At 50.8% G+C, this 24,334-nt stretch overlaps 3 protein-coding genes across 10 annotated transcripts; 1 reads left to right on the top strand and 2 right to left on the bottom strand.

The window, feature by feature from the left end:
* Nucleotides 1-332: 332 nt before the first annotated feature.
* On the bottom strand, nucleotides 333-13,903 carry USP5 (ubiquitin specific peptidase 5). 2 transcript variants are annotated; one of them, XM_016162817.2, is made up of 20 exons: nucleotides 13,570-13,903; nucleotides 10,687-10,812; nucleotides 10,363-10,429; nucleotides 10,035-10,168; nucleotides 9,741-9,886; nucleotides 9,299-9,483; nucleotides 8,743-8,837; nucleotides 7,847-8,040; nucleotides 7,021-7,092; nucleotides 6,630-6,717; nucleotides 6,376-6,501; nucleotides 5,784-5,937; nucleotides 5,273-5,447; nucleotides 4,566-4,654; nucleotides 3,174-3,365; nucleotides 2,536-2,679; nucleotides 2,314-2,459; nucleotides 1,944-2,097; nucleotides 1,564-1,648; nucleotides 333-971 (listed from the first exon to the last, which is right to left on the bottom strand). In XM_016162817.2, exons 1-20 carry the CDS (start codon nucleotides 13,777-13,779, stop codon nucleotides 878-880), a joined length of 2,676 nt encoding a protein of 891 aa, XP_016018303.1. In that variant the 5' UTR covers nucleotides 13,780-13,903; the 3' UTR covers nucleotides 333-877. The 2 variants fall into 2 exon arrangements, with proteins under 2 accessions (XP_016018303.1, XP_016018304.1); XM_016162818.2 differs by having other exon boundaries at nucleotides 3,243-3,365; nucleotides 13,570-13,872.
* Nucleotides 13,904-14,016: 113 nt separating this feature from the next.
* Nucleotides 14,017-16,654, top strand: CDCA3 (cell division cycle associated 3). Of its 6 annotated transcripts, none has more exons than XM_036237165.1 (6): nucleotides 14,017-14,146; nucleotides 14,822-14,993; nucleotides 15,244-15,373; nucleotides 15,654-15,962; nucleotides 16,084-16,187; nucleotides 16,307-16,654. In XM_036237165.1, the coding sequence occupies exons 2-6, from the start codon at nucleotides 14,874-14,876 to the stop codon at nucleotides 16,460-16,462; spliced, it is 819 nt and encodes a 272-aa protein (XP_036093058.1). In that variant the 5' UTR covers nucleotides 14,017-14,146; nucleotides 14,822-14,873; the 3' UTR covers nucleotides 16,463-16,654. The 6 variants fall into 6 exon arrangements, with proteins under 6 accessions (XP_036093058.1, XP_036093059.1, XP_036093060.1 ...); XM_036237166.1 differs by lacking the exon at nucleotides 14,017-14,146 and adding an exon at nucleotides 14,212-14,627 and having other exon boundaries at nucleotides 15,729-15,962; XM_036237167.1 differs by lacking the exon at nucleotides 14,017-14,146 and adding an exon at nucleotides 14,215-14,627 and having other exon boundaries at nucleotides 15,747-15,962.
* A 985-nt stretch (nucleotides 16,655-17,639) lies between these two features.
* On the bottom strand, nucleotides 17,640-24,259 carry GNB3 (G protein subunit beta 3). Of its 2 annotated transcripts, none has more exons than XM_016162823.2 (10): nucleotides 23,185-24,259; nucleotides 22,849-22,935; nucleotides 22,541-22,579; nucleotides 21,259-21,365; nucleotides 21,116-21,179; nucleotides 20,833-20,995; nucleotides 20,661-20,727; nucleotides 20,376-20,577; nucleotides 19,079-19,295; nucleotides 17,640-18,255 (listed from the first exon to the last, which is right to left on the bottom strand). In XM_016162823.2, the coding sequence occupies exons 2-10, from the start codon at nucleotides 22,903-22,905 to the stop codon at nucleotides 18,149-18,151; spliced, it is 1,023 nt and encodes a 340-aa protein (XP_016018309.1). In that variant the 5' UTR covers nucleotides 22,906-22,935; nucleotides 23,185-24,259; the 3' UTR covers nucleotides 17,640-18,148. The 2 variants fall into 2 exon arrangements, with proteins under 2 accessions (XP_016018309.1, XP_036093056.1); XM_036237163.1 differs by having other exon boundaries at nucleotides 17,642-18,255; nucleotides 24,081-24,259.
* Nucleotides 24,260-24,334: the final 75 nt, after the last annotated feature.

The raw sequence follows: 24,334 nt of genomic DNA on the forward strand, positions 1-24,334 counted from the left end.
CTGCAGGGCCTGAGGCCCAGGCCCAGGAGTCCCTAGTGACTAGGGACATTTGGGAAATATCCACTTGGACCCTCTGCTTGAAGTGTCTGTGACTGCTGGAAGGAAGGAAGGAAGGAAGGGCTTTCCACCATCTTTGCTCTGTCACCCCACTCCACTTCCCCTGATCTGACAGCCCCTAGCCCTCACCTCACCTTCAATTTCCCAAGAGCTCTAGAACTACTGAAAAGTAGAGAACTGCCTATGGAGGGGCCAGGGCTGAGAGTTTTTAGACACTGGCCATCCTGCTACCCCCAGGGAAGATAAGTGTCCCCAAGATATCAAACAGGACACAATTTAGCCATTGTACTTTTATTCACATCGTGTATTTTGGCATTTTCCAGAGAAGGACAGGGAAGAGACAGGGTGGGGGAAAGACTTAGACAAGAGGGCGAGGGGGTCCCCATTTCCCTCAGATCCCTCCTGGCCCAACCACACAGAAAACAAACACAAAGGGGGAGGGGAGCGGGGACACCCTGTCCTGTGGAAGAGGCTGCACAAAGCGACACCCACGCACACACACAAACAAGCCCCCTCCACGCCAGGGGCTGGCAGGATTAGAGAAGCAGAGATCTGGGGGGGTGGGGGGGGGAAGCAACATAGTCTCCTCACAGACAGGTGTCCACCCTCCCGCCCCTTCCTGCTCTATCCCCAAAGTCTCTTGAGTGTCCCTCCACTTTGCTTGGCCATTCTCCTAGAGCCTCTAGCTGCCTCCCTGCTGCTGGGGACAAAAAGAAAAAGGGTACAGAGCAGGGAGACTGCAGTCCATCCCCCAGACCCTCTCCTTCATGCCAGGTGGTTAAGTCCCCTGCCCTCCGTGGTAAGGGGTCAGCGCAGGCTCTTAGTTGGCCACTCTCTGGTAGAAGTAGATGTAGCCCAGATCCTTGGGTGGCTTCTCAGAGGCACACACTTTCTGGTCATTGTAGATCACCCATCTGGGGAGGTTAGGGAGGGTTGGACAAGGATGAACAAACAGGGCAGTCCACACTGCTTCAACTAGGTTTCTCTAACATAGCCCCTGAGGTCGATCCTGGGGATTCCAGGGAAAGGCCCCAAACCTACAGTCCAGCTGCTACCTGTCTCAAGGGAGCATTCTAGTCTCACAAAGGTCATTTACCCTACTTGGTGTTTTTGGATTCTCCAGTATCTTTACAGCCACCCCCTACTCATTCCTGTAAGGTGGGGTCAGCAAACTTTCTGTAAAGGGCCAGTAAATCTTTCAGGTTTGGCAGCCCATCCGGTATCTGACACAAGTACTCAACTTTCCTGTTGCAGCATGAAAACAGCCACAGACAATACACAAATGAGTAGTATGTGTGGCGACATTCATCAAACCTTTACTTACAAAATCAAGTGGCCAGATTCAGCCCTGGGGCTGAAGTTTGCCTGATCCCTGCTGTACATCCCTGGTGTATTTGTAGACGCCATCAGGTATGCCTTCACCTTCTCTAAGGATTTCCAGAATGACCCTACTCATTACCACCACCATCACACCCCCATTTCAAGTGCACACTGCCGGTCCCTCACCTGCCTTCCTTTTTGATGTGGCAGACGTAGTGACCACACATGGTAGAGGTGCCCATGTGACTAATGAAGGCAAAGAGCTGATACTCTAGGGAAGAAAAGGGAGGAGGGAGGAGAAGACAATGAGAGAGGAATCCTTGAATAACAGTGTAAAGATAGTCTAACAGCTCAAACTCAGGACAGGAGTTTCAGGGAATACAGGCATGTATTGGGTCAAAAGTCTATCTCCACCTCCTAGAATCCCACCTTCCGGAGTAGTGTCAGTAGAAGGAAGCTCCTGCCCCCTCTGCCCTGAGAGAAGCAGTGGTGCCTTAGAATGAGGATCTGGTGTAGCTCGATGGCTAGATCCCACAAGGCCTGTCTTGTTTCCCCGGGACACTCACTTCCTGGACCGTCCCGGACTTTAGGTCCCACTGGCACAGACTCAGAGATGGAGTCAGCAGCTGAGCGGCCCTCTGAGATGTCCATGGCAGCTTCTGCGTCCAGGTCGTCGATGTGACTGAAGATCCAGTCCACAGCCCGTTCTAAACTATTGTTCTTGGAGAGGAGGGAAGCATTACATTTTCCAACAAGTTCAGGGGCAAGAAAACAACCAGTGAAAGCCTTAGCTCCTTCGTCACAGCCATAAAAGGATGGAGCCCAGCCTTGGCCATACCACACTGGCTGTCCCTGGTCTTGCTCACAAAGGATGGACCCTCACTCCCACTCTTTTCTAGCCACAGGCCCCAGTCCTGAGCTAGCGGCAGCCCCTACCGTGGCCCGCAGAGCTTTGAGGGCCTGGTCCCGGGAGAAGCCCATGGAGACAATGGTGGCCACACAGTCCTCTGGTGGGGGGTCAGTGGCTGCACTTGTAGAGCCAGGCCCACTGGAACCAGGTAGGATGAGGGGGTTTGCAAAATCTGCAAATGTGAAGAGGTTGAAGTGTTTAGGGGAGGGTGATGGCCCTGCCTCACCCAGCTGGCCACCCCTGCATACCTGGATCATCCATGTGTGACATGACCCAGTTCATGGCAGCCTCGGCCCCACTGTTGCCCGTGTAATAGACAGCTTTGCGGCAGGCATCCATAGGGAAGCCCATCTCCACCAGCTGGATGATGACCGACTCATCCAACATGGGGGCTGTGGTGGGAGAAGTGTGGGCATAGTGACTGACTCCTGGGGCTCCTCTCCGCTCCTCATCCCTCCCACAGTCCAGCCCCCTGGCCCTCTCCCAACCATCTATTCATGCATTTTTCTTATCTCAAACCTAAAACGACAGACAACACAACATACACAGGGCCAGTATCCTAAAGACATGGAACTGTGGCTAAAGATCCCCCATGGATCCTCTTACTTGCCCATTCTCACAGAATAGGCCCTGTTTCTGGAGTATGATACCCAGCCCCTGGCCCCAACCAATGCAGTGACAGGGTAGAGAGGCAATTAGCCAATGCTACTGCCATCCACAGAGAATGTGGCTGGGAATGCTCTAGGTGGTCCTCACGTCCATCAAGGGGGCACTGGAAATTTGAAAGGGAGGATAGGAGAAACACAAAGGACAGGGTCGGGGGAGGCAGGCAGAGAAGAACCCCATCAGCAAGGGAGAGAGACAGGCAGGAAGAAGAGTCACTAACATGTCGGAGAGGAGAAGTGAGGGGAGCAGAAGGAGTCTTCGTCTTCGTTGCCATAGAAACCAAGGCTACCTTTGGGCTCATCCGGAGTGACCAGGGGTGGGGCAATGTCAGGCAGCTCCTCCTCTCCAGGCTGCAGCCCTGTACCCCTCAACTGGGAGATGTCTAGCTCCTCTGGCATCTCAATGGACACATCTGCAATTGGAATGACAGGAAAAGGGTCACCTCAGCAGCTCCCTGAGGCCCTTCTTGAAAAAGCCTTTTGGGAATCTAAAGCCCCTGTACCATAACATGGCACTGCTCTGTAATAAAGAGCTGTTCAGAGAGTACCAATCTTAGTAGTCCCAGTGTAAAAAAATAATTGCGGGCTTGGAGTCAGGAGACCTGGATTATAGTCATAAATCGACCACAGATGAGCTATGGACAAGGAATGGGTCCTCCAACTTGTGTGACAAAATGATTTTATACTTCTGTGGGTCTCAGCTTATCTAGGAAATGAAGTTAAATCAGCAGTTCTCAAAGTCGTCAGATGCCTGTAAGACCCATGAAAGCTAATTATTTCAACATTATCAAAATAAAAACATCTTACCAGTTATAAAAATAAAAATAAGCAACCTATATGTCCATCAATAAATAGACAGATAAAGAAGTGGTACACATATACAATGGAATATTACTCAGCCATAAAAAAGAAAAAAGAAAATCTTGCCATCTGCAACAACATGGATGGACTTTGAGGGTATTGTGCTAAGTGAAATAACACAGAGAAAGCCAAAAAAACAAATAAATATCACATGATTTTACTTATATATGGAATCTTAAAAAAAAAAAAAAACAGAAACAAACTCATAGAGAGTATTTTGATGACTGCCAGATGGGAAGGGGTTTGGGGAATGTATAAAAAGAGAAAGGGATTAAGAAATGCAAATTGATAGTTACAAAATAGTCTTGAGGATATAAAGTATAGCATAGGGGATATAATCAATAATATTGTAATAACTATGTGTGGTGTCAGATGGGTACTAGATCTATTGGCGTGATCACTTCTTAAGTTATAGAGATGTCTAATCACTATGTTACACACCTGAAACTAATATAATATGGTATGTCAACTGTAATTGAAAAATAAAAAAAATTATTAAAAAGAAAAATATAATTAAAAAAATAAAAATAAAACTATGAAAATTACTTTGGTTGTATATCAGAACTATAAAATCAAAGTAGTCTTAATATTTTTTAGTCAGTGCTTTTCAAACTAGGCATATTTCAAAATATCTAAGGTAATGCTTTCCCCTTTCAGAGGAAAGTTAGAGAAACATTAGTTTACATGTGTTAAGGCCCTTCTTTTTCTGGCATTTTCTCCTTAACCTCCCTCGCTTATCCCAGCCACCATACCCAGTTTCTTGGGCACCCAGTCTAAGCCGAAGGTGAACTTCTTGATCTGGATGACCAGGTAGTCAGGGAATGAGGCAAATCGTGTGGTCCTAGGGAAGAGAGAATGTCCTGGTACCCAGACAATCCCAAGATTCTCCTCTTCTGAAACCCCCACCCTGGGGTTCAGCTTCTCAAAGACCTAACAGCCCAGAAAGTATTCTATATTCTTATCTTGCCCTGGGCAGGCATCAGAGCGGCTGCAGACAAGGAGCAGCAGAAGCCAGGAGAAGGGCTGTCTTACTGGCAGTGGCAGCAAAGGAGCAGAGTGGCTGAGTTCCCTTGAGACCTAAGCACTCTTATAGATCTCAAGCTCATGCCAACAACAGTTAAGCAAAAAGTGAGGCCACTTGCTGGAAATTCATATTCTGTCCACAACTGATTCTAAGTGTTTATGCTCTGCCAGGATTGAGGGAGTGAATGGAGAGATACTATACTAAAAAGTGACCCTGTCCCATGAGAAGAGGGAGTGTTTGGGGCAGGACAAGGTAACGTAGTAATCATCCACATCTGCTCTGGCTAGGGCCTCTTGGTTCTCCCAGGGCCTGATTACCAGCCCAAAATGATGCGACCCTGAGACGCCACCCTCAAAAAAGGACACGAGAACTAGAAAAAGGTAGAGAACATCTTTGGAACTACCCTGACACAGGCCCCAAACCAACAGGACTTACTTGACAGCTACTGATTTGGCCTGCAGGGCTGTGCTCCAGAAGTCATCCACCTGCTCGGGGGCCCCATAGGCCTCCAGGCAGGAGCTGAAGGGCACCTGGGCACGAACCAGCTCGGGCAGTGGCAGCTTCTCCTCTTCAGCTTGCCGCTTCTTCTCCTCGTACTCCAGAAGTTCCTCTGGTGACAGAATTGGTGGGTGGATCCTTCAGAGGGTGCTGCCTCTTTCGCTCCTTAGCCTGGCACTACTGGCTCTGTATCCATTATTTCAGCTTCTCCGCGCTCTCCAAACCCACCCAACACACATCCGTATATGATCTTACTTCTCTTTCTCAACACATCTGACAAGCTGACAAGCTGAGGGCAAGGTTAAATCTACTTTTCCCTGATGGTCCAACTTCGAACATCGGCTGGAGGAGCAGGGCACACCGTGGGCTCTGCTCCTATAAGGTGCCCAAGTGCTTCTCACAACCCTCAGACTCCACCCACACCCAGGCCTGGCTGACAGCCACCTACCCTTGTTAAGGGCAGCGTCCATGGGCACAGGCAGCTGCATGATGTAGTCTACTCGCTGGGTGTACTTCACCTTCTCTGTGGCTAGGCACTTGATCTTTTCCTCCACCAAGAAGCGGAACACTTCATTTGGATTCTCAGAGCTCCGGCAATTCCTCTATGGGAAAGAGTCAGGGAGGACAGGGAAAGGAAGACTACCACCTAGAGTACGGGGATGCAAGAACAGAGTAGAAGGCTTCCCCAGTTACCCACCCACTCCCTCCCTGATTCTGGCCCCACCACAGCACTCTGGGACTCTGTTGAAATGTATTTGTAGTTCTCCTGATAAGCAGGAAGTATCCTCATATTATTTTGAGTGTAGCCTTTATGAGGCAGCAAGCCCATCCAGTGTAAGGATCCCTGGTTATCACTACTATTCTCCTCAGGTGCAACCGCTACCACAGGGAAGGTGCAGCGTATGCAGCCTGCTGGGTATGGGGGTGGGAGTGGGTTGGGCTGACAGAAGCAAGAAGGGGCTGGAAAGAGAGAGAGTGAATTGCAGGAAGACAGAAGGAGTGTGAAGAGTGTCCTCCCTTGTCATCGTCTCAGCCCTTACCTCTACCATGTTGATAAGGTGAAGGAAGAACTCTTGGGCATCCTGCTGCCGATTGGTAGAGAACTCAGGGTGACCCTTGCCAATGAGGGCTTTGAACATCCGAGGGGCAATGCCATCTTGAACTTCCTAGGCAGAGCCAGGGCAGCAACTCAGCTGGGGCTCGAGAGACCACCAAGTGGCCTTCCTTAGACCTCTCTTAGACCTCAGTTTCCCCTCAATCCTAGAGCCTGAAAGGGATAGAGTCCCAGACTCACCTTTTGTTCTGACATCTGCTCTCCATCACCCGACTCTGGTGCAGGCTTGGAATACTCTCCGGAGAGAAGGCCATGGCCCAGCTTGGCCCTGCATTAACATCCAAGAGAATCACTTAGCTTTAGTCAACTAATGGTAATCTGACATCTACCTATATCTCTTTCTCCCCAACTCAACCCCTGCTCAAAGCCCTCCTTAGACAACTCTCTAAAATGTGAAAAACCTTAAGTTCCACAGGAACCTATCTCAAGGCAGATAGCACGCCCAAAAGGCAATCATTTGCAAGCTTCTAACTGGCCAGGGGCTAAACTGCTGCCTGCTCACGGAGCAGAGAGGAGGCATACTGGCTGCAAGGCTCTCAATAGCCTTCGTACGTAAGACCTGGCTACCTACACCTGGGTGCTGAAGTCCTGGGTCGGGTCCGTTGGGGCATTCTGAAAGATCTTCTCCAGCTTATCCACATACCTAAGAGCCAAGGGAAGGAGAGTTAGAGGGGCTCCGGCCTGGGCTCAGAGGAAAAGGGAAAGGAGTAGTTATCTACCAGTTCAATGAACAGGCTGCCTCCAGATTGGGGAGTTATGTGGTTGAACCTTAGAGTCCATTTCCTTCCAGCAACCTGCCCTTCCTCACTTCTCAACTATGTCAGCTTGCAGTGCACTGAGGCAGTCTTTCCCAGCCTCTCCCCAAGAAAGATCCAGGGGGATGGGAGAAGACAGCCTGGGAGAAAGATAAATACAGTCCATGTTCTGTTGAAAGGAACTTGTCAACACGGTTTTAAGTTTTCACAAATGCATCAGGTCCTTCCCAATTAGACAGCAAAGTCATTTATGCTAAGAATTTGCCTTTCTTCTTGGTGTACTAAGTCCTCCCTTCTCCCCAAGTGCTACATGTCCATGTTAGGTGCTCATCTGATGTCACTGGCCCAAAATAAAGATCACCTGCTCACCCCTAAGTCAGTCAGAGGCCTCAGGGAGCCCTAGGATTTGGTGTTCTGCTCTATCAGTGGAGTCTGTGTGACTAGATGATGGTGGTGCAGATTTACAACTTGCTTCCCTCACAGCACACCAACCACAGTGCAATGTGAACTGAGACTGTGCTAGATCAGAGGTGCTGCAGGAAGCTGAAGGAGAAGTATGCCTAGAGGCTGATGACCAGGAGAGGAGCAGGAGTGTTATGGGTGCAGAGCCAAGGGGCCAGTAGTGGGGGAGGCATCACTCACTTCCTCTGGAAGTCGGGGATGCTGAAGAGCACCTGGACCACTGAGTTGAGGTAGCAGCTGTTACCCAGGTTCCGGATGCCTGTGTAGCCGGGCCCGAACAGAGCCTTCAGTGGCACACCCGATTCCTGGATCAGCTCCCATTCATCAATCCGCTGGTTCATATCTATCTCCAGCTCGGTCATTGTCTTGTCCGTCTACAGGGAAGGGGCACTTCAGAGAGGGCAAGAGACTCGACCCCGGGGGTTTTTTACATTGATCTCTCACAGGGTCTAAAATAATAGCCAGCTGAAGCCTAGAATTTGCTGAAGTATGAACTCTAACAGGGGAGGCACGCTGGATATTGTCCAGTCCAAGTTCTGGATGCCACAAGCAATTGTCCCAGAGGCCTGTTAGTCATTAGGCCTCTGCTTGAATAAAGAAATGAAGTGAATGCAATTACCTCTACCTGAAGTGTTTTTCCCATTCCAGAGTTACCTCTCCTCGCCCCTCAAGTCTTCACTCACTCAACATTTCCTCAGGGAAACTTCCCCAATGCCCTAGACTAGGCCAGGTGCCCTCGTGCCCCTCACGTCTCTTTCAGAGCACCCTTCACCGTTTGTAGCTATACACTTTTTTCGCGTGTTACATGATTAACATCTGCCTTTCCATCTAGAATATAAGTTGATGAAAACAAAGACTATATACCTGCCTTATTCACACAGTGACTAGCACATAGTAAGTACCAAAGAGTAGTCAGTGAATGAATAAATGATTCTAGAAAGTTCTTCAAAGTCCACATATCTTAGGGACTAGGAAATTGTGACAGCACTCTCTAGTACACGACCTCATCCTCAGGCAAAGAAGAAGGGCTGGACAGGGGCAGGAATGAGTAGAATCTGAAGCTGAACAGGTCTCACTTTCTGCATCTTCAGCATGTCGATGCCAAAGTGGGACAGGTGCTCAGCCAGGTTGGGGTCCAGGACCATGTCGTCCTCATCATATGAATATACGTCTAGGGTAAGAGGCAGGAGCAGAGTCAGAGGGGATGACTCAGGACTGGCCTGGCCACCAATGCCACCCCCTGCCCTGAGGGGCCTTGGTGGGACAGGAGGATAAGCCTGTAGGGTGACCCTCTGGGCTCCCTTGAACATCAGTGAGGTTACAAGCCTTTCTGGGATTGGCTGTCAGGGAGGATGGGGTAAAACAAGGTGAGGGTTGAAATTAATTGTAATTCTACTCAGCAGGATAAGGTTCTAGGGTAAGATGGGTTGGGAAGGATCCACACTAATCAATGATGGTAACGTCTAGGAAGGAGACTGGGGATTGGGTGGGGGTGGGGTTAATTGAAGATTTAGTCTCATCTGCAATATTTTCACTGTTTATCAAGAGAACATATTCATGTATTATTTGTGTCATATAAAACGAGTTAAACATATTTAAGCATGGAGATGGCTGGAGGAAGGGAAGGAGTACCAGCTCCATCGGGTGTGATGGTGCCCAGCTTCACAGCCAACGGGTAGCCTGTCTCCCTGTAGTGCTCCACAGCATGGTTGTTGCCCCCACTGCCATCGAAGTAGCGTCGGCCACAGAGGATGGAGCCATCTGTCAGGTTGAGCCACAAGTTCTCTCTCATGTCGCATTTGCAGCACTTCCAGCCACTAACCCAGGGAGAAGAAAATGAGCTGAAATATGGATCAGGGGTATCTGAGGGTAGAAGAGAAACGGGGCTCTGTGGGCCCCCTGCCAGTCCAATATCTCCCTCGTCTCTCCTCTGGACATCCTCCCGCTTAGTTCTTCTCCAAGTCTCCTTCCTTGCCCTGTTCCCAACCTTCTCTCCCACCAGATCCCCCAGGAGCGTGGCCTCTTGGCCCCTTCTCTGGGGATTGTACCCGGAGGTGGAGGGGCCAGGCCTCACCAGGGAGGGATTCGAGCCGGGTTGTCCAGCTGCTTGAGGTTGAAGGCATGCTTTGACACCTGCCGTACTTCCCCATCCCAGGCCTGCACCTCCTGCTTTCGAGAGGCTGAGTCGGCTGAGAGTAGGGCCTCCACCGCACTGGTCACCTGCGGGAAGCAGCGGGTCAGAGACAGTACTCAGCCCCACAGTCCCCTCTAGCCCTTAGTCTTCAGCTTTCTCAGGGCGTGGCCAAGACATCACTGCTCTGGCCCCACTTGCCCTGGAATCTTTGGGAAGGTGGGAAGGTATTCATACCCGATCTCTGACAAAGTCAGGCAGTCCCCCCAAACCATCCCGGGCAATCTCCAGGTAATCTGGCAAAATGACAATTTTCACATCCTCATCGTATTCAAACTTGTCCTTGTTGAGGTCAAACCCGCCTTCAATACCTGGTGAGACAGGGAAGAAGAAGCAGAGTAGGACAATGACCGCAGGTAAATGTCATTCTTCTGACATAGCACTTCACTTTGTCCCTTCCGGAGCTCAAGGGCTACTAATCAAGCCCATTCTTTTGGGACTCTCCTAGTACCTCTGAGAGTGGGAAAGACCCACTCAGGGAGAACAGGATTGCAGTGGTGCTCACCAATAGCCAGCCGGGTGGGCTTCTTTCGAGGGGGGTCTCCAGTGCCTGAAGTGGCGTCCTCCTCTTTCTGCAATGAGGCAGGAGGGGCAGGACCAGTAATGAGCACCAGGGAAAGGACAAATGGGGAAGAGGAACAGGATGGAGTGGGTTAATCTCAGAAGAGAATAGAGCTAAAAATATGCGCTGAATTTTAATGACACTAACAGAAATAAGTGAGGGGGGAAACTGAGGCCTATAGAAGGTCAGAACAGAACATAGATTCAAAATGGGGGCCAAGTGGGATATGTCTGCATGTTCCCAGGCCTTGCTCCAGCCCATCCCTACCGGGCGTTGGGTCCGCCGGAGATGCAAGTAGACTCGCTGGCCCGTCTTGTTGAAATGTCTCTCCACATACTGTTTCCCAAAGCCCAGGAATGTGTTCATACAGATGTAGAGGCCACCCTCAGATTCCTGCAGGACAGGGGACAGAGGAAGAAACACAGGGAAGATGAACCATGGCCGAGTGAGGAAAGTAAGACCTGGCTCAGAAACTGCTGGTTTCAAGAAAAAAGGTTCTGTTCTCTAACACTAAGTGGCTCTTGGCAAGTCACTTAGCCTTTCAGGACCTAGTACATGGTTGAGATTCTTCCCATCCTCCTATGGCTTTGATAACAACCAACAAGGACACCAGGAGCTGAATAACGACTATCATTCACCATTCCTCTTCTTGTTCCTTCTTTGGGTTCTGGAGCCTTCTAATCAACTGCAGAGAACCACACACACACACCTCTCTCCTCTGGAGCTAAAAAACCCAGAAAGTAAATGGGGATCAAATACTGTGGACTTTCAGTGTCAGAGATTACATTCAGGGGGAGAAAGGGCCCTTTCCTTGGAAAGGAAAAGACCTGTTTGTCAGACACATTACCTAAAAAAGGGACACCATAATAAGCCTTCCTCATCTCCGGGATTCAGAAAAGCTACCAGACTGGAAAAGCAGAGATTCTAGCACTTGAACAGTACATCTAACACCAAGAGCTTGCCAGCAAACCAGATTTTACTTTACCACACTCTGTTAGGTACTCAAACCCTGGTCCACACTGAGTCTTCTCTCTCCTCTCCTGCTGAAGGCTGGCTCCAGAGGAACAATGCCTCGTGTGCAGCTCACAACTAAACGTGGACCCAGTCTGGCATTCTCCAGCTACCACTCTGTCACCTCCTCTCTGACCAATAACTAAATCCCACTGAAGTACCAACAACCTCCGACCTCAATGCCATCCCTTTTCTAGAACAATCTTGCAACACTTGCTGAGACAGCTAGAACACACATAAGCCAAATAGAAAATGGAGAAAGACAAATGTCCACTCTAATTCACAGCTGATGGGGAGGATGGACTTCCCCTAAATTGAGCAAGGCTACTCGTGCCTCTATGAATACAGTGATGGAGAAGGCGGAGGAGGAAACTGGAGACAACAGTCTCTTCCCTGAGCTCCAAGCAAGAGCAGGCATCATCTTCCTGGAATAAAAGTCTCAATGGCCTTGAAAAATTCTCTGCTGTGGTATTAAAATAGGGCACCATCTAAGGCAGTTCTTGGTTCCATAAATTGTGTACCACTCCCTAGAACAGTGTGGATTACAATGTTCATAAACAAATAGAACATATCTCATCAGGAAGGTCACGAGCTCTCTTTCTATCATGAACCCAATATGAATAATCAAATATGCTGGAAGTTGATTAGCAAAGCAACTCGGCCACACTGGAGATTTGAATTTGAGTGAAGGAAGGGAAGTATAGTAAGATTACAAAAATCTCTTTTGGATTATTCAAAACAGTTAGTAGGAGAGAGAAAGAGAGGAATGTAAAGAGGGATCCACTGACTTCTACCATCTGTTGGTAATTAAGAAAAAAACCTTTTCCTCCTGAGAAAGATAGTGCTTCGTCAGGCCATGCATCTGATGACCTAGGAGGCATCAGGAATCTCTGCAGAGATTAAACTCCTCTGTTGGATATAAAAGATGCTGGTTTCACCACAGACTGGAACCCTGGAGCTCTGCTCTGAGCGGTCCTCTTTTAGCTCTGCCAAAGTCAGACTTCAGAGAAGTAGCACACTGTCTGAAGCCCAGATCAAAGCCTAGCAAACCAAGCAAACCACAAATCAGTGATGATCCTGAACTGGGCCTTAGATCATGCTACTATACTCGGCACTGGTGATACATTAATGAAGCCTTTCCACTCTGACTTGCAATTTTCCTGCCCATGAGCTGGTCTGGCTGAACACCCTGGGCAGGGCCCAGCAGCAGCTTGAGAGGAGGGGTGGTGAGGGGGGTGGATCCCAACCAGGCTGGTGCCCTCTCAGTTCAGGCTCTGGCCTGGCCTGAGGCTTGTCTTTGCTTGTGGGCGACACAGGAAGGCAGAACTGCAGGAAGGGAGGTACCGGGTGGAGCCTGCAAAATGTGAAGCATGGTGTAGGTGGTGGCTTTGTCTAACTAGTCAAGAGTGGGAGCGGGATGGGACAAGGGGCTTAGTAACCTCCAAAAAAGAAACCATCTCTCTGATAATACTTTTAAAAGGGTTCTCTTTGCTCTCTGCGATGGGCGGGAAAAAGAGGGGGCCGTGGGCATAGTTCATTTTAAAAGAGAAACGACTAGAGCTTTCCTCTCCTCTTTTCACCCCTCCCTATCACCAATGACCCACCTCCCCGCCCCCTGTCCATTAACCATGGGTGGAAGCTCTGTAGCTCGGCCTTTCTCATAATTGGCCTTCTTCATGGCCACTTCCAGACTACTAGGCGCCTAGGAACTGTAGTACCCACCCTCCGAACCCAGTCCCGGGTTGTGGGGTGTCGCCCCATCCCTACTATACGAGACTACAAAACCCGGAGAGCCATGCGCGACAGGCAAGGCCAACTCCCAGGCTTTCGCAGGGGTCCACTTGGGGGATGTAGTCCGACGATCGGGTTGCGCCTCTAGCTTAGAACAGCAGAGGGACGTGAGCGACTACAATCCCCACAGTGCTCGACGAAACGCAGAGCGGGCGAGGCGGGCGCGATGATTGCCGGGGACGGTAGTCACATGACAGCTCCAGCTAATTAAAAACAACGGCAGGGAATAGCGTGGGAGACTACAAGTACCATGGTGCATCGCAAGGAGGCGGCACCCCAAGCCTTGCAGGCCCCGGCAGAATGACCAGGGCGATGCATGATCGCTGCGGGCGTGGGGAATGGGCTTACCGGTGTGTCGAAGGAGAAGGCGCACTCGTCTTTGTGGACCCGGTCTCCAGCCTTAGGAACCCGGATCGTCGGTAATACTGACAGCAGCGCCTCCTCACTCAGCTCCGCCATGACACCGGCAGCAGCTCCTCCACACACAGCGGCTCCCACCGTTCCTAGTCCCCCACCCCCTACTTTTGCGATCCAATGAGGACTACTCGTTAGGTGCATGCGCTACAGGGAAGACGCGCGAGAATGGCAGTTGGACGAGCCTGCCTACGAGTGCTCCGCCCTCTGCCCTACTCTTGACTAACGCCAATGAAAAACGCTTCCAATGCAATCGATGGTCGAAAGGACCAATCCCACTCATCTAGGGTAGAGCGCCTGTAGAGCGCTGAGATTGGCGCCGGAGTTCCTGCTGCTCGCTTTCTGAGATCCCTACAGACCCTTCGCGTGCCTTCTATTGAAGAGCAGAAACTGACGGTTGTTTAAACCAATCTCAGAAACTTTCTTGGGGACTAGTCCAATCGGAAAATAGACAGGCTGCTGTGTTCTTGGTATTTGAAAAGAGGCTATCCAATGAGGCGAAGTTTGAGAGGTTAGTGATTGATAATGCCACCAACGAGTAAGGATTACTATTTCTCTCGCCTCAGAAAAATCTTCATAATTCCATCTCCTCTTGGATCTGTATATAATAGCGTAATAATTCCTTGTTCTCTTTTTAAAATAAAATAATTTGGTTTTTAAACTCAAGGTCTCAAAAGCGAAGACTGGGACTCCTCAGAGTCTCACGATGAACAACTCGTGGCGCAATACAGAACAAAAGTTCCCTTTTATCAAAGAGGCGTCACTCCAGGACAAGCCAAGCTGCTGCCCATTGGCCCCCTGGTCCCCTTGAGCGACGTCTACCCAACCCAATGGCTTCCTGCAGTGGAGGCGGGTCTCACATAGCGGGCCTATAGGAGTCTGCGTCGACTCAGCCAATAGGGTTACAGTAGGGGGCGTGGCGGGAGGTTTGAAACTTATCTCGGGAGTTGAGGCTTGAGCAGCAGTGCACCCCAAGGTGAATTTGGGGCCTGGTAAGTGTGATTTGAATAAATTAGAGGGCCCGGCAGACCCAGAATGAGCCGCCTAGTCAGCTGCGCCAGTTATTGTCCCCGCAGAGGCTTTTGGCCTAGCGGCCAGGAGGTTCCTTAGCTAGTAACTGGGAAGATCGGGTGGTCTGGAGTGCGAGGTCGGACATGGTCGCGGTGACCTGAGTAACTTCTCACAGGCATCCCCTCCTTGCCCCGGGCCGGGCCTTGCCCCACCCTGTTCTGGTTGAGATGGGCTCAGCCAAGAGCGTCCCAGTCACTCCAGCGCGGCCTCCGCCGCACAACAAGCATCTGGCTCGAGTGGCGGACCCGCGTTCACCAAGTGCCGGCATCCTGCGCACTCCCATCCAGGTACTCTGGGCCAGGTGTGGGGTAAGCAGAGAAACTGTCCGAATTCTTGGGCCTCTGCCTAATCTGATTCTGAGAGAGCCCTCCGCTTCTCTACTTTGAAGCCTCATTTTCCACATTCTCAACTCAGCGGGTGGGGTAGGCTGAATATCTAAAGGCCTTAGCAATTCCTGCCTGGAACATCTGGCCTGAGGCTGGAGACTTAAGAGAGAAGAGTCAGGGCCCAGACTTTTCTAGACTTTGGTCCTGACAGGTGGAGAGCTCTCCACAGCCAAACCTACCAGCAGGGGACCAGCTGGAAGGTTCTAATCAGGCCCAGGGCTCAGATCCCCGCTCTCCTACCCTTGGCATTGCACGGACACCTATGAAGACCAGCAGTGGAGGTAAGTGTTAGGCCCAGGGAATTCTGATAAGGCTGTCAGCTAGCATCCTTGGGTGGGGTCAATGAAGCTATCTTCTCAGGACTCCTCCTTAAAGGGACCTCTAACCTCTTATTTTGAACTCATCTCACTCTTCCCACCATTTTGCTCCCTCCCACCTCAATTTCCCTCTTCCCAATTTTTCACCCACTGGGGCATGAATCCTAAGGCTTCTGTATGTTTTCCTCCTTGCTGAAGAATTTGTATTAGAGGGTCACTGTCTCACTTCACTTCTCCCCTCTAGAGCCCCCAAGTCCTCTGGTGAAAGAGCTGAGTGAAATATTTGAGACCGAAGGTCCCAAATCGAACCTTTCCCCAGAGACTGTTCTGCCCCTAGAGGCACCTTCATCTTCTGAATTGGACTTGCCTGTGGGCACCCAGTTTTCCCTTGAGGACCAGATGGCACCTGGGAGTCAGACTGAGCTCCCTTCCAAGCAAGTGTTTTCCGAGGAGGAAACAGGACAACCCTCAGAAACCCCTATGGCCAGCCAGGGCTCAGACAAGCCCCTGAGAGACCTTGAGACACCCAGATCTTCAGGTACAGAACCTAAAGGCAAGGTATAGGGAAGAGAATTTGGGATCATGTTCTGGGATAATGTCCACAGATAGTTTAGGAAGAATAAACTGTAAACCCCTAATTTTGGCTCCTTGCTTTAACTCCTTACCCACTCTAGGTTCTAAACTCAATAGACGAAAACCAAACGGCAAGATACTAGGGAGATCTCCCCTCACCATCCTACAGGATGACAACTCTCCCGGGACTCTGGCACCACGACAGGTAAAGGGAAAGAGAGTGAAAGCTAATACTAGGAAATCCAATGTAGAGGGTGGGAGGTCCTTTTACCTGATCATCCATCTCCTGAACAACCACCTTCCCTTGCACACTGCCTTTTGCAGGGTAAGCGACCTTCTCCCTTGAGTGAAAACATTAGGGAACTAAAGGAAGGGACCATTCTGGGAACTGGACACCTTCTGGGAACTGGAAGACGAGCGTGGGAGCAAGGCCAGGACCATGACAAGGAAAATCAGCACTTTGCCTTGGTAGAGAACTAGGCTGTGTGTGGTCCCAGCCCTAGGTTAACCAGGGGCTTAGTGATGTTTCACGTCTCCTCACCCCTTTCCCTAGGAGACTGGAAAGGCTCATTTTCTTTGACCCCCTGAGCTACCAACTCGGGAACTGAGAGTTTTCTTGGGCTTTTTGTGTGTCTTATGTGTTTCTTGTATATTAAAGGAAGTGATTTTAAATGCTGTCGTTAAGTGTTATACCTAAACCTATTACTGGGTCCTCTGTATGTAGAAAGGCAGCCCAAGGAGCTTGTGTTCCCTAGCCTGAGTGCCCACACCGATACCTCCCTTAAATCCTGGTGTTCCCCAGGGCTCTGTCCCTGGCTCTTTCCTCTTGCTCTTCCTAGGTGTTCACTTCTAGAGATTAGCTGCTACTAACCTGTATTCTGGTAACTTCCAAGTCTCTCTAACCCTGACCTTTATCCAGCTGCCCCATAGGCTCTTAAAAGTTGGTTCGTCTAAAGTTAGATTTGTTCTATTTCCCCAAAAGGCTATTTCTCAGCCTCTCTTCTTTATTTCTATGAGTAGCAGGATTATCCACCCAGTTGCCCAAACCCAAACCTTGGCCATCATTTTGAATCTTTCCCTCTTAATATCCCATATCCTTTTACTTGGTCACTAAATCTTGGTGACTCTGTATCTTTAATCTCTGCCCCCTCTGTCCTATTGTTCTAACATGTCTTACCATCTGCCTCCTACCTGTTTCCTTCCGTTCCCTTCTGTCTCCCCTCCCTCCACTGTATTAACCCACACTGCTGCTAGGATCATCCTTCTGAGAAGCATAGCTGACCACGTTACTTCTCTGTTCAAAACTTCAATGGCTCCCCATTGCCCTCAGGATAAAGTCTAGACTCTAGCTTGGCATTCAAGGCCTTTTATAATTCTTTCTCAATGTAACTCTCCTGTACAAACACACACATACATGCCATAGGCAGGCTATAGTGTACTTCTGCACACATGCTCCCCAGCCATCCGATGAATACCTTCTCTCTTGCCCCAGCTCGGGCCTTCCCCACAAGGCTTGGGCTTCTGCTTCTGCCCTACTTTCTGCCCACAAGCTGTCTGGTACCCAACATTTATCACTACACCTGTAATACTTTATTACTTAAATGGGAACTGAATCTTTCTGGAACAGAAGTAAGTGGAAGCCAAACATCACAGACAAACCAGGGTGCTATACTTTATTGCAGGTACTTTAGGAGAGAAGAAAAAGGTAGAAAAAAGGAGAAAGCATGAAGAAGGGGGCCAGGACCCTGTGCTGCCAGAGACATGGTCATAAGACTGAGCACCCTGTGCCCTCCAGGTCGGGATAAAGGTTGTAGCTCCGGGGGAAAAAATCCTAGGGCCTGGGGCCTCACGCTGGAAGCCTGCTGGGCCTGCCAAGGGCTAGGGAGGGGCCAGTTGTCCTTGCTCATTGTGGGAGAAGTGGGAGAAGCTGTCATGGAGAGGGGAGGCCATAGGAGAAGATGGGGCAGTTCTCTGCCCCTGTGTCCCTGATACTGCCTCCCAAAGGCATACTCCCCATGTGCCCCACTGTCCTCAAAGGAGAAAGCTTGGTGGGAATAGCAGCTAGGGTATAGAAGAGAAATCCTTAAAGGAACCTTAAAGAAATTGGGCAGGGGAGGGGACAGCTGAGTGTCTTCATGGCCTTTTACCTCCCCTCCTCCAGCCTCCTCAGTTCCAAATTTTGAGGAAGCTGTCCCAGGAACCAGTGGCCACTGCCATCCCATCAGCTGTGACCCCCAGGCAGCTGACCCTGTTGTCATGGCCAGAGAGGATACCTGAGGAAAAGGGAGAGGAGTTAGCCTTTCTCCCCATGCTGATCTGGCAGGGAGCGTGTGTGCATGAGCAGGAATTCTACGTTAGGATGAATTGGGACTCTTCAGCCCCTATGGAGACTGGAAGACTGAAAGAGGATTAGCCCTAAGCGGTGGGGTTTTTCTTGAGGCCGATCTTTCTGTCAAGAACCTGGGGTGGCTGGGGTGGGGAAGGCAGGGAGGGGCAGGGAAAAGTTGCAAGTGTCAGTGTGTTTTGTGAAAAGCGGGGGGCACCTTAATGGGTGCTGGAAAATGAGGAAAGTAACCCTTTCATGCTGTTCCTTTGTTTCTAAAGGAAGAGACTATAGAGTCAGTGGCCCAGAGAAATGACTTGCCCAAGGGCACTCAGAAAGTAAGCCACAGAATTAGGCTTTGGATCCTGATTCTCTAGCCAGCGTTACTTTCATTTGGCACTTGGCTTCTAAGAGAAGAAACCACATTGGTTTAACTTCAGACCAGGCTGGTCCTAGATAATCCCCTAGGTTGGGTCGGGGCCCTCAGGTCATTCTAGATCTTGATTCTGATCATTGCACAGTTCCCTGAGGCTGCTCCTTCCTTCAGCCGATGCCCCTGAAACCCAGACCTGACTGAACATTCAAGGCCTTCAGGCCTGGGGATAACCTGAAGGAGCTCCTTAGGTGGGGAGCAGCTATGGCATTGGGTGGGAAAGGACCCCTTTGAGCAACTTTGTCTTTGAGAGATGGGAAACAAGAGGGACCCGATTCCAAGGGTAGAGCTCAGAGTTATCCAGTAATTAGGGAACAGCAAAAGAGGGGCTGGTCCTTACCCACGCGCTCGCCCTTCATGGAATCCCAGACATTGCAGTTGAAGTCATCGTAGCCTGCGAAGAGCAGGCGGCCACTGAGGGAGAAGGCCACAGATGTGATACCACAGATGATGCTCTCGTGGGAGTAGGCAGTCAGCTCCTGGTCTGCCCGCAGGTCAAAGAGGCGGCAGGAGGCGTCGTCTGAGCCTGTGCAGATGGCCTCTCCGTTGGGGAAGAACTGAGGGCATAGGTGGCAAGAGGGTCAGGACTCAGACCTGGGCAGCACCTGCCTCTCCTGCCCTCCCCCTGGCGCCTGCCCTGGTAGCTCCCGGGCAAGCCGCTTCCCTCAGCTTCCCTGCCTGTCCCTTTCCTGACTGCAGCATTGTTCTTCCGGCTGACATTTACCATGCAAGCCAGTGGCTCCCCAACACCTTTCACTTGCTCCTCATGACAGCCCAGCAGGCAGGCATTATTCCCACAAGGCTGAGGGAGGGCAAGCAGCTTGCCCAGAGTCACATGGCTAGAAGGGCAGAGGTTGTCCCAGACTCTTCCAACTACAGTCAGCTGGATCAGAGAGTGTAGGAGCAGGGCCAAGTACAAATGCATAACCTGAATCTCACCATAAGGAAATGTCAGATCAACTCAAATAGAGGAAAAGTCTGCAGAAAATTGGTTTGTACTCTTCAAAAATGTCAATGTCATGAAAGACAAATTTAGAAAAATAGTTTCAGTTTACAGGAAACCAAGAAGACGTGGCAAGAAAATGCAATACATGTTCCCAGCAGAAAAAATAATAATAATAACACTGCTATTAGGACATTTTTGGGATAATTGGTGAGATGTGAATATAGACTGCAGACTATAGTGTCGTGTCATCGTTAAATTTCCCAATTTTAAGAATTATATCAATTATATCATATCATTGATATTATATCAATGGCCTTGTTTTTAGGAAATACACACTGAAATATTAAAGAGTAAAGGGGCCCAATGTCCACAACTTACTCTTAAAAGACCTAAGGAAAAAAATAACACCAAAATGTATCTATATCTACATCTCGGTGTATGTATTTATCTATCCATCCCTTCCTCCCCTCCTCTACAGAGAAAGAGTAATAAAGCAAATGTGAAACGTCAGCCCGAACGCGTAGATGGGAGTAGGAGTGGGAATGGGCACCGTTACTTTCGTAACTTTTCTGTCAGGTGAAATTATTTCAAAGTAAAAAGTTAAAAAGAAAGGTGTAGGGAGCTCTGGGAGGGGGCGAAGGACGTGTGTGTGGGGGGCCGTCCCAGGAGTCAGAGCACAGAGGGGGCTCACGCAGATGGCATTGATGTCCGACTCATGGCCGGTGAAAGTCTGCCGGCAGGTCCCCTCCCGCACGTCCCAGAGCTTGGCGCTGGCATCACAGGCCCCCGAAATGAAGAGTTTGAAGTCGGGAGACACAGCCAGGCTCATGCAGTCCCCCGTGTGTCCCACAAACACAGTCTTCTGCTGCCCGGTCTCAATATCCCACAGAGCGCTGCCGGGAGATGAGACTGTCACAGAGAAAGGCCAGGACGGAACTGCCTCCCAAGCCCAGAACCCACAGTGTTCTGTCCTTACCACGTGGTGTCCCCTGAGCTGGTTACGATGTTGTTGTCGTCCAGGAAGCGGCAGCAGGAGAGATAACCTGGGGGTGGTTAGGACAGGGCCCTGGTTGGAGAGCCAGCCACAACTGGCCATGCTAGGGGCTTCCCTGGACCCCTTGGGACAGAATGGGGCGAGGGTCTCTTACCTGTGTGAGCAGAGAGCTCCCGGCTGACCTTGACATTGCCCTCACGGGACTTGAGGCTGTAGATGGAGCACATGTTGTCTAGGCCCCCACATGCTACGAAGTTCCCTGATGGGGCATAGGCACAAGTCATGACCCAGGAGGAGCGCAGTGGAATGGCGTGCACCTGCAGGAGGGCGGGGTGGGCAGAGACAGGACCCGGGCTGAGCTCCCAGGTGGGGAGGGTAGGCATAAAGTCTCCCAAGGAAGGACATGGTGATGGAGGGGCGGGAGGCAGGCCTGGTACCTTATTGGTGGTATAGGTGTCCCACACGATCAGCTTTCCATCTTGCGAGGCACTTACCAGCAACCTGGGGAGAGGATAACCCATGTCACCCAAATGCCTCCTTCCTGCCTCCCCCTCCCCTCTGGGCACCTCTCAAGCCTCACTTGGAGTCAGTGGCCCAGTGCATGGCATAGATCTTGGCCAGGTGTCCCCTTAATGTCCGCCGCGTCCGCATCTGGACTCGTCCCACGACCTCTAGGCCAGACACCAGCTGCAGAAAAGGGGGCATTAGAAATCAGGTGAGCAGGGTATGTGCCCAGATGTCAGTGTTACAGCCACCAATCTGTACAAGTTTCTGTTTCATACCAGGCTCCAGGTCAGGCCCCCAGCCTTAGAGAAATAAGTCGCTGCCTAGAGTGGCTCAGGGTTGACGTGGGAGGGAGCTACATGTATGTCCAGTGGCATGTTAAGTGTTTAACAACCGCCTCTCCAGTGTGGGACGGGGGAGGACAGGGGGGAGGCGGGAGGGTGATTTCTATCCTGTAATTCTCCCACCTTGACCAATTTCAAATTACCAGTGTGACTTGAAAGTTCACTGAACATGAACTTAGGAAGAGATGCACACATTCGACCGTTCCCAACCACTAGGAACCTGCCCCCACACCACTGCAGCATGACCATCTCTTTAACTTGGTACCCAAAGTATCACCATGACCTTGAACTGCACCTCCTGAAATTTATGGTCCTATGCCCCTTAAACCCTATCCAGCTTCTAGACAGGCTGAGGCTCCAGGGCCAATAGATTTGACCTGCCATTTACCTGCTCTGTTATTTTGGGCAAGTTACTTAACCTCTCTGAGCCTGTTCTCTCATCTATAAAATTTTTATAGCACCTACCTTACGGGGTTGTCATGAAAATAAACTGGTGTCTGGCTCATGGTAAGTGTTCAGGATATTTAATCCTGTCTAAGATGCTACAGACTCTAAGAAGCGCCTTTCTTTTATGTATCACTGAGAAAAAAATAATTCCAGTTTTCATTGTAAGGTATCATCCAGTATTGGATGCATCTTGATTTCAGAAATGTCAAAATGTGAAAAAATGTGCATCTTAGAATTGACGAAGTACAATATTAGACAACTAGTAACTGGAGTCTACAGGGCTTTGTGATTTCCAAAGTACTATCCCTCTCTATCTACACCCTGGGAGGTGAGGGGATGTAACCAGTCTTGTTTTATGGATGAGGATAGGGACAGCATCTTGTCCTTAGCCTCCAATATGATGCTTCCAATACAGTGCATGGCCCAAAGCAGATCTCATTGTTTGTTGAATGAATTAATTAATATCATTCCTCATTCCAAGAACATGCTGTACTAAAGCTTGGGCTAGTCAGGGAGCTCCCATCCCTTCCCCTACCCGCAAGCGCCTCAGGGGGACAGGAGTCTCACCTCTGCCAGAGTAATGTCAGCACAGGCTTTCCTGGCATCCTGGGGAGGAAAAGCAGACATCAGGGGAGGAAAGGGCAGGGGCGGGGTGCGACACGTGTGCCTCTGAGGTAGGTAGGCTTGGGGCTCTACTGTTTGGCGGCATCTCAAATATGAGACCCAAGTTCAGGAAGTCTCTGGTAATTTCCAGGTTAGACGTCTCTAAGGTGTCACTCAGGAATGAATTTAGCCTCCTTCCCCTCAGGCCACACTCCCTCGTGTCCCCAGTTCCTTGTTTCCTGGGGTCCCCAATGAGAAGGTTCTGAAGTTACGGCAATCTGCTTCTTGAGCTGCTCCGCTTCCTGCCGCAGCTGTTCCATCTCCCCCATGGCTGGCAAGTTGAGGGGTCCCTCCGGCTCCTGTCAGGAACATGGGGTAGTTGTAGGGGGATCCCCACCAGACCACGTTTCTGTCCCTCACATCCCACACAAGACTCCTCATGAGGACTGGAACCCACTCCAAGAAATAAGGAAATGACTGAGTGTCCGGCACCACCTCCCCCACCAGCCCCTCCAAGTCTGGATCCTGTGCTGCCAGCCCCAGCCCTGCCCGAGCTCTCCCTGCAGCCCCCAGCTCCAGAGAGCGGAACCAGGCCAGCTCCCTCTTACTTGGGCTCTGACTGGACCTCTCCCAGGTTTCCAGCTCCGGTTCCCAGGCGTCTCCTCACCCCTTCAGCTGTGATGCCAGCCCGTCACCTGCCCTGGCTCTGCTGCCAGAGGAACTGGCCTGGCCTGGCCCCACTCTGGGCACTCGAAGGGGGGGCACTGACAGGGGAGGGGAGGGCCAACCAGGTCAGGCAAATGAATCAGCTGGCAGGGGTGGGGGAAGAGGACAGGGAGAGAGGCGTGTGGCTTCCAGAGACACTTGGGCCCAGCATGGGGGAGGGGAAGGAGCAGGACTGTGGGACCACAGAGGAGCAGCCCCCCACAGGCAGCTCTGGAGGAAGGAGGGGTGGAAGGGGTGCTTCCCTGGTCTGTCTCTTTGCAGGCAGAGAGACGAGCATCAGGCCCCATGGGATTAGAGTAAAGCTGTGAGGATTAAGGGTTAGGGTTTGGGAGGGTGCAAAAGAGCAGTAGCCACCATAGCTCCAGCAGCCCCCTCAGGCCTTGGCCCCCACCAGTGGTGATGATCTTGACAGTCAGGGCCTACCTAGCAACCAGTCCAAGAGCCAGAATACAAGGGTGAGAGATGGCCCATTGTCAATACCCAAAACTGTGTCCTTTAGCTCAGGGTGGTGGGGGAAGAGGGTTCTGGTGAATATAGGAAGTGTGCAGGCAGGAGCTGAGATTAGAAGGGACTGATCTGGATAATCCTTCTTCCCAACAAACCCCATCCAGCTGCCCCAGGGTCTGATCCTGGGGGGCAGGGGGAGGTACAAGGGATTCAGAGAGAAGGATGGACAGGCCTCCCCGTAGTCTGGGCAGAGAAAGGATTGCAAGTGGAGGGCAACCCCATCCCATGCTCCCACCTGGGGTCTGGCCCACTCCTGGCCCCCATGACTCACAGGGTCCTGCTGGGGCTGTGAAGGCAGAAGGCAGAAGGATCAGGCTGCCCTAAGTCTTGGCCAAGCTCAGAGGGAAGACAGGGCTTAGAGTTGGAGGCCCAAGGAGCAGCTGTCAGGGGTTTGGGTTCATTTGCATGAGGGGAGCAGGTGGCAGAGATTTCCCTGACAAATCACAGGCTTAAATGGCCCTGCCTCTGGGAGGCCCAAAGACACCTGTCTCCTCCCAGGTCAGCTAGAACCACTCCCACCTTCAA

Source organism: Rousettus aegyptiacus, unplaced genomic scaffold (assembly GCF_014176215.1).
Source record: "Rousettus aegyptiacus isolate mRouAeg1 unplaced genomic scaffold, mRouAeg1.p scaffold_m13_p_2, whole genome shotgun sequence".
NCBI classification, from domain to species: Eukaryota; Metazoa; Chordata; class Mammalia; order Chiroptera; family Pteropodidae; genus Rousettus; species Rousettus aegyptiacus.

What these genes read in the sequence shown, in the direction of transcription:
- CDCA3 (XM_036237165.1), top strand. Translation starts at nt 14,874, where the DNA reads ATGGGCTCAGCCAAGAGCGTCCCAGTCACTCCAGCGCGGCCTCCGCCG. An exon ending in TATGAAGACCAGCAGTGGAG is followed by an intron (nt 15,374 to 15,653) that starts GTAAGTGTTAGG and finishes TCTCCCCTCTAG; the next exon opens with AGCCCCCAAGTCCTCTGGTG. An exon ending in TTCAGGTACAGAACCTAAAG is followed by an intron (nt 15,963 to 16,083) that starts GCAAGGTATAGG and finishes TACCCACTCTAG; the next exon opens with GTTCTAAACTCAATAGACGA.
- USP5 (XM_016162817.2), bottom strand. Translation starts at nt 13,779, where the DNA reads ATGCACCTAACGAGTAGTCCTCATTGGATCGCAAAAGTAGGGGGTGGG. An exon ending in CCTTCTCCTTCGACACACCG is followed by an intron (nt 10,813 to 13,569) that starts GTAAGCCCATTC and finishes CCTGTCCTGCAG; the next exon opens with GAATCTGAGGGTGGCCTCTA. An exon ending in ATCCCCGACTTCCAGAGGAA is followed by an intron (nt 7,093 to 7,846) that starts GTGAGTGATGCC and finishes CTTGGCTCTTAG; the next exon opens with GTATGTGGATAAGCTGGAGA.
- GNB3 (XM_016162823.2), bottom strand. Translation starts at nt 22,905, where the DNA reads ATGGGGGAGATGGAACAGCTGCGGCAGGAAGCGGAGCAGCTCAAGAAG. An exon ending in CACTGGGCCACTGACTCCAA is followed by an intron (nt 21,180 to 21,258) that starts GTGAGGCTTGAG and finishes TCCTCTCCCCAG; the next exon opens with GTTGCTGGTAAGTGCCTCGC. An exon ending in ACACCTATACCACCAATAAG is followed by an intron (nt 20,996 to 21,115) that starts GTACCAGGCCTG and finishes GCCCTCCTGCAG; the next exon opens with GTGCACGCCATTCCACTGCG.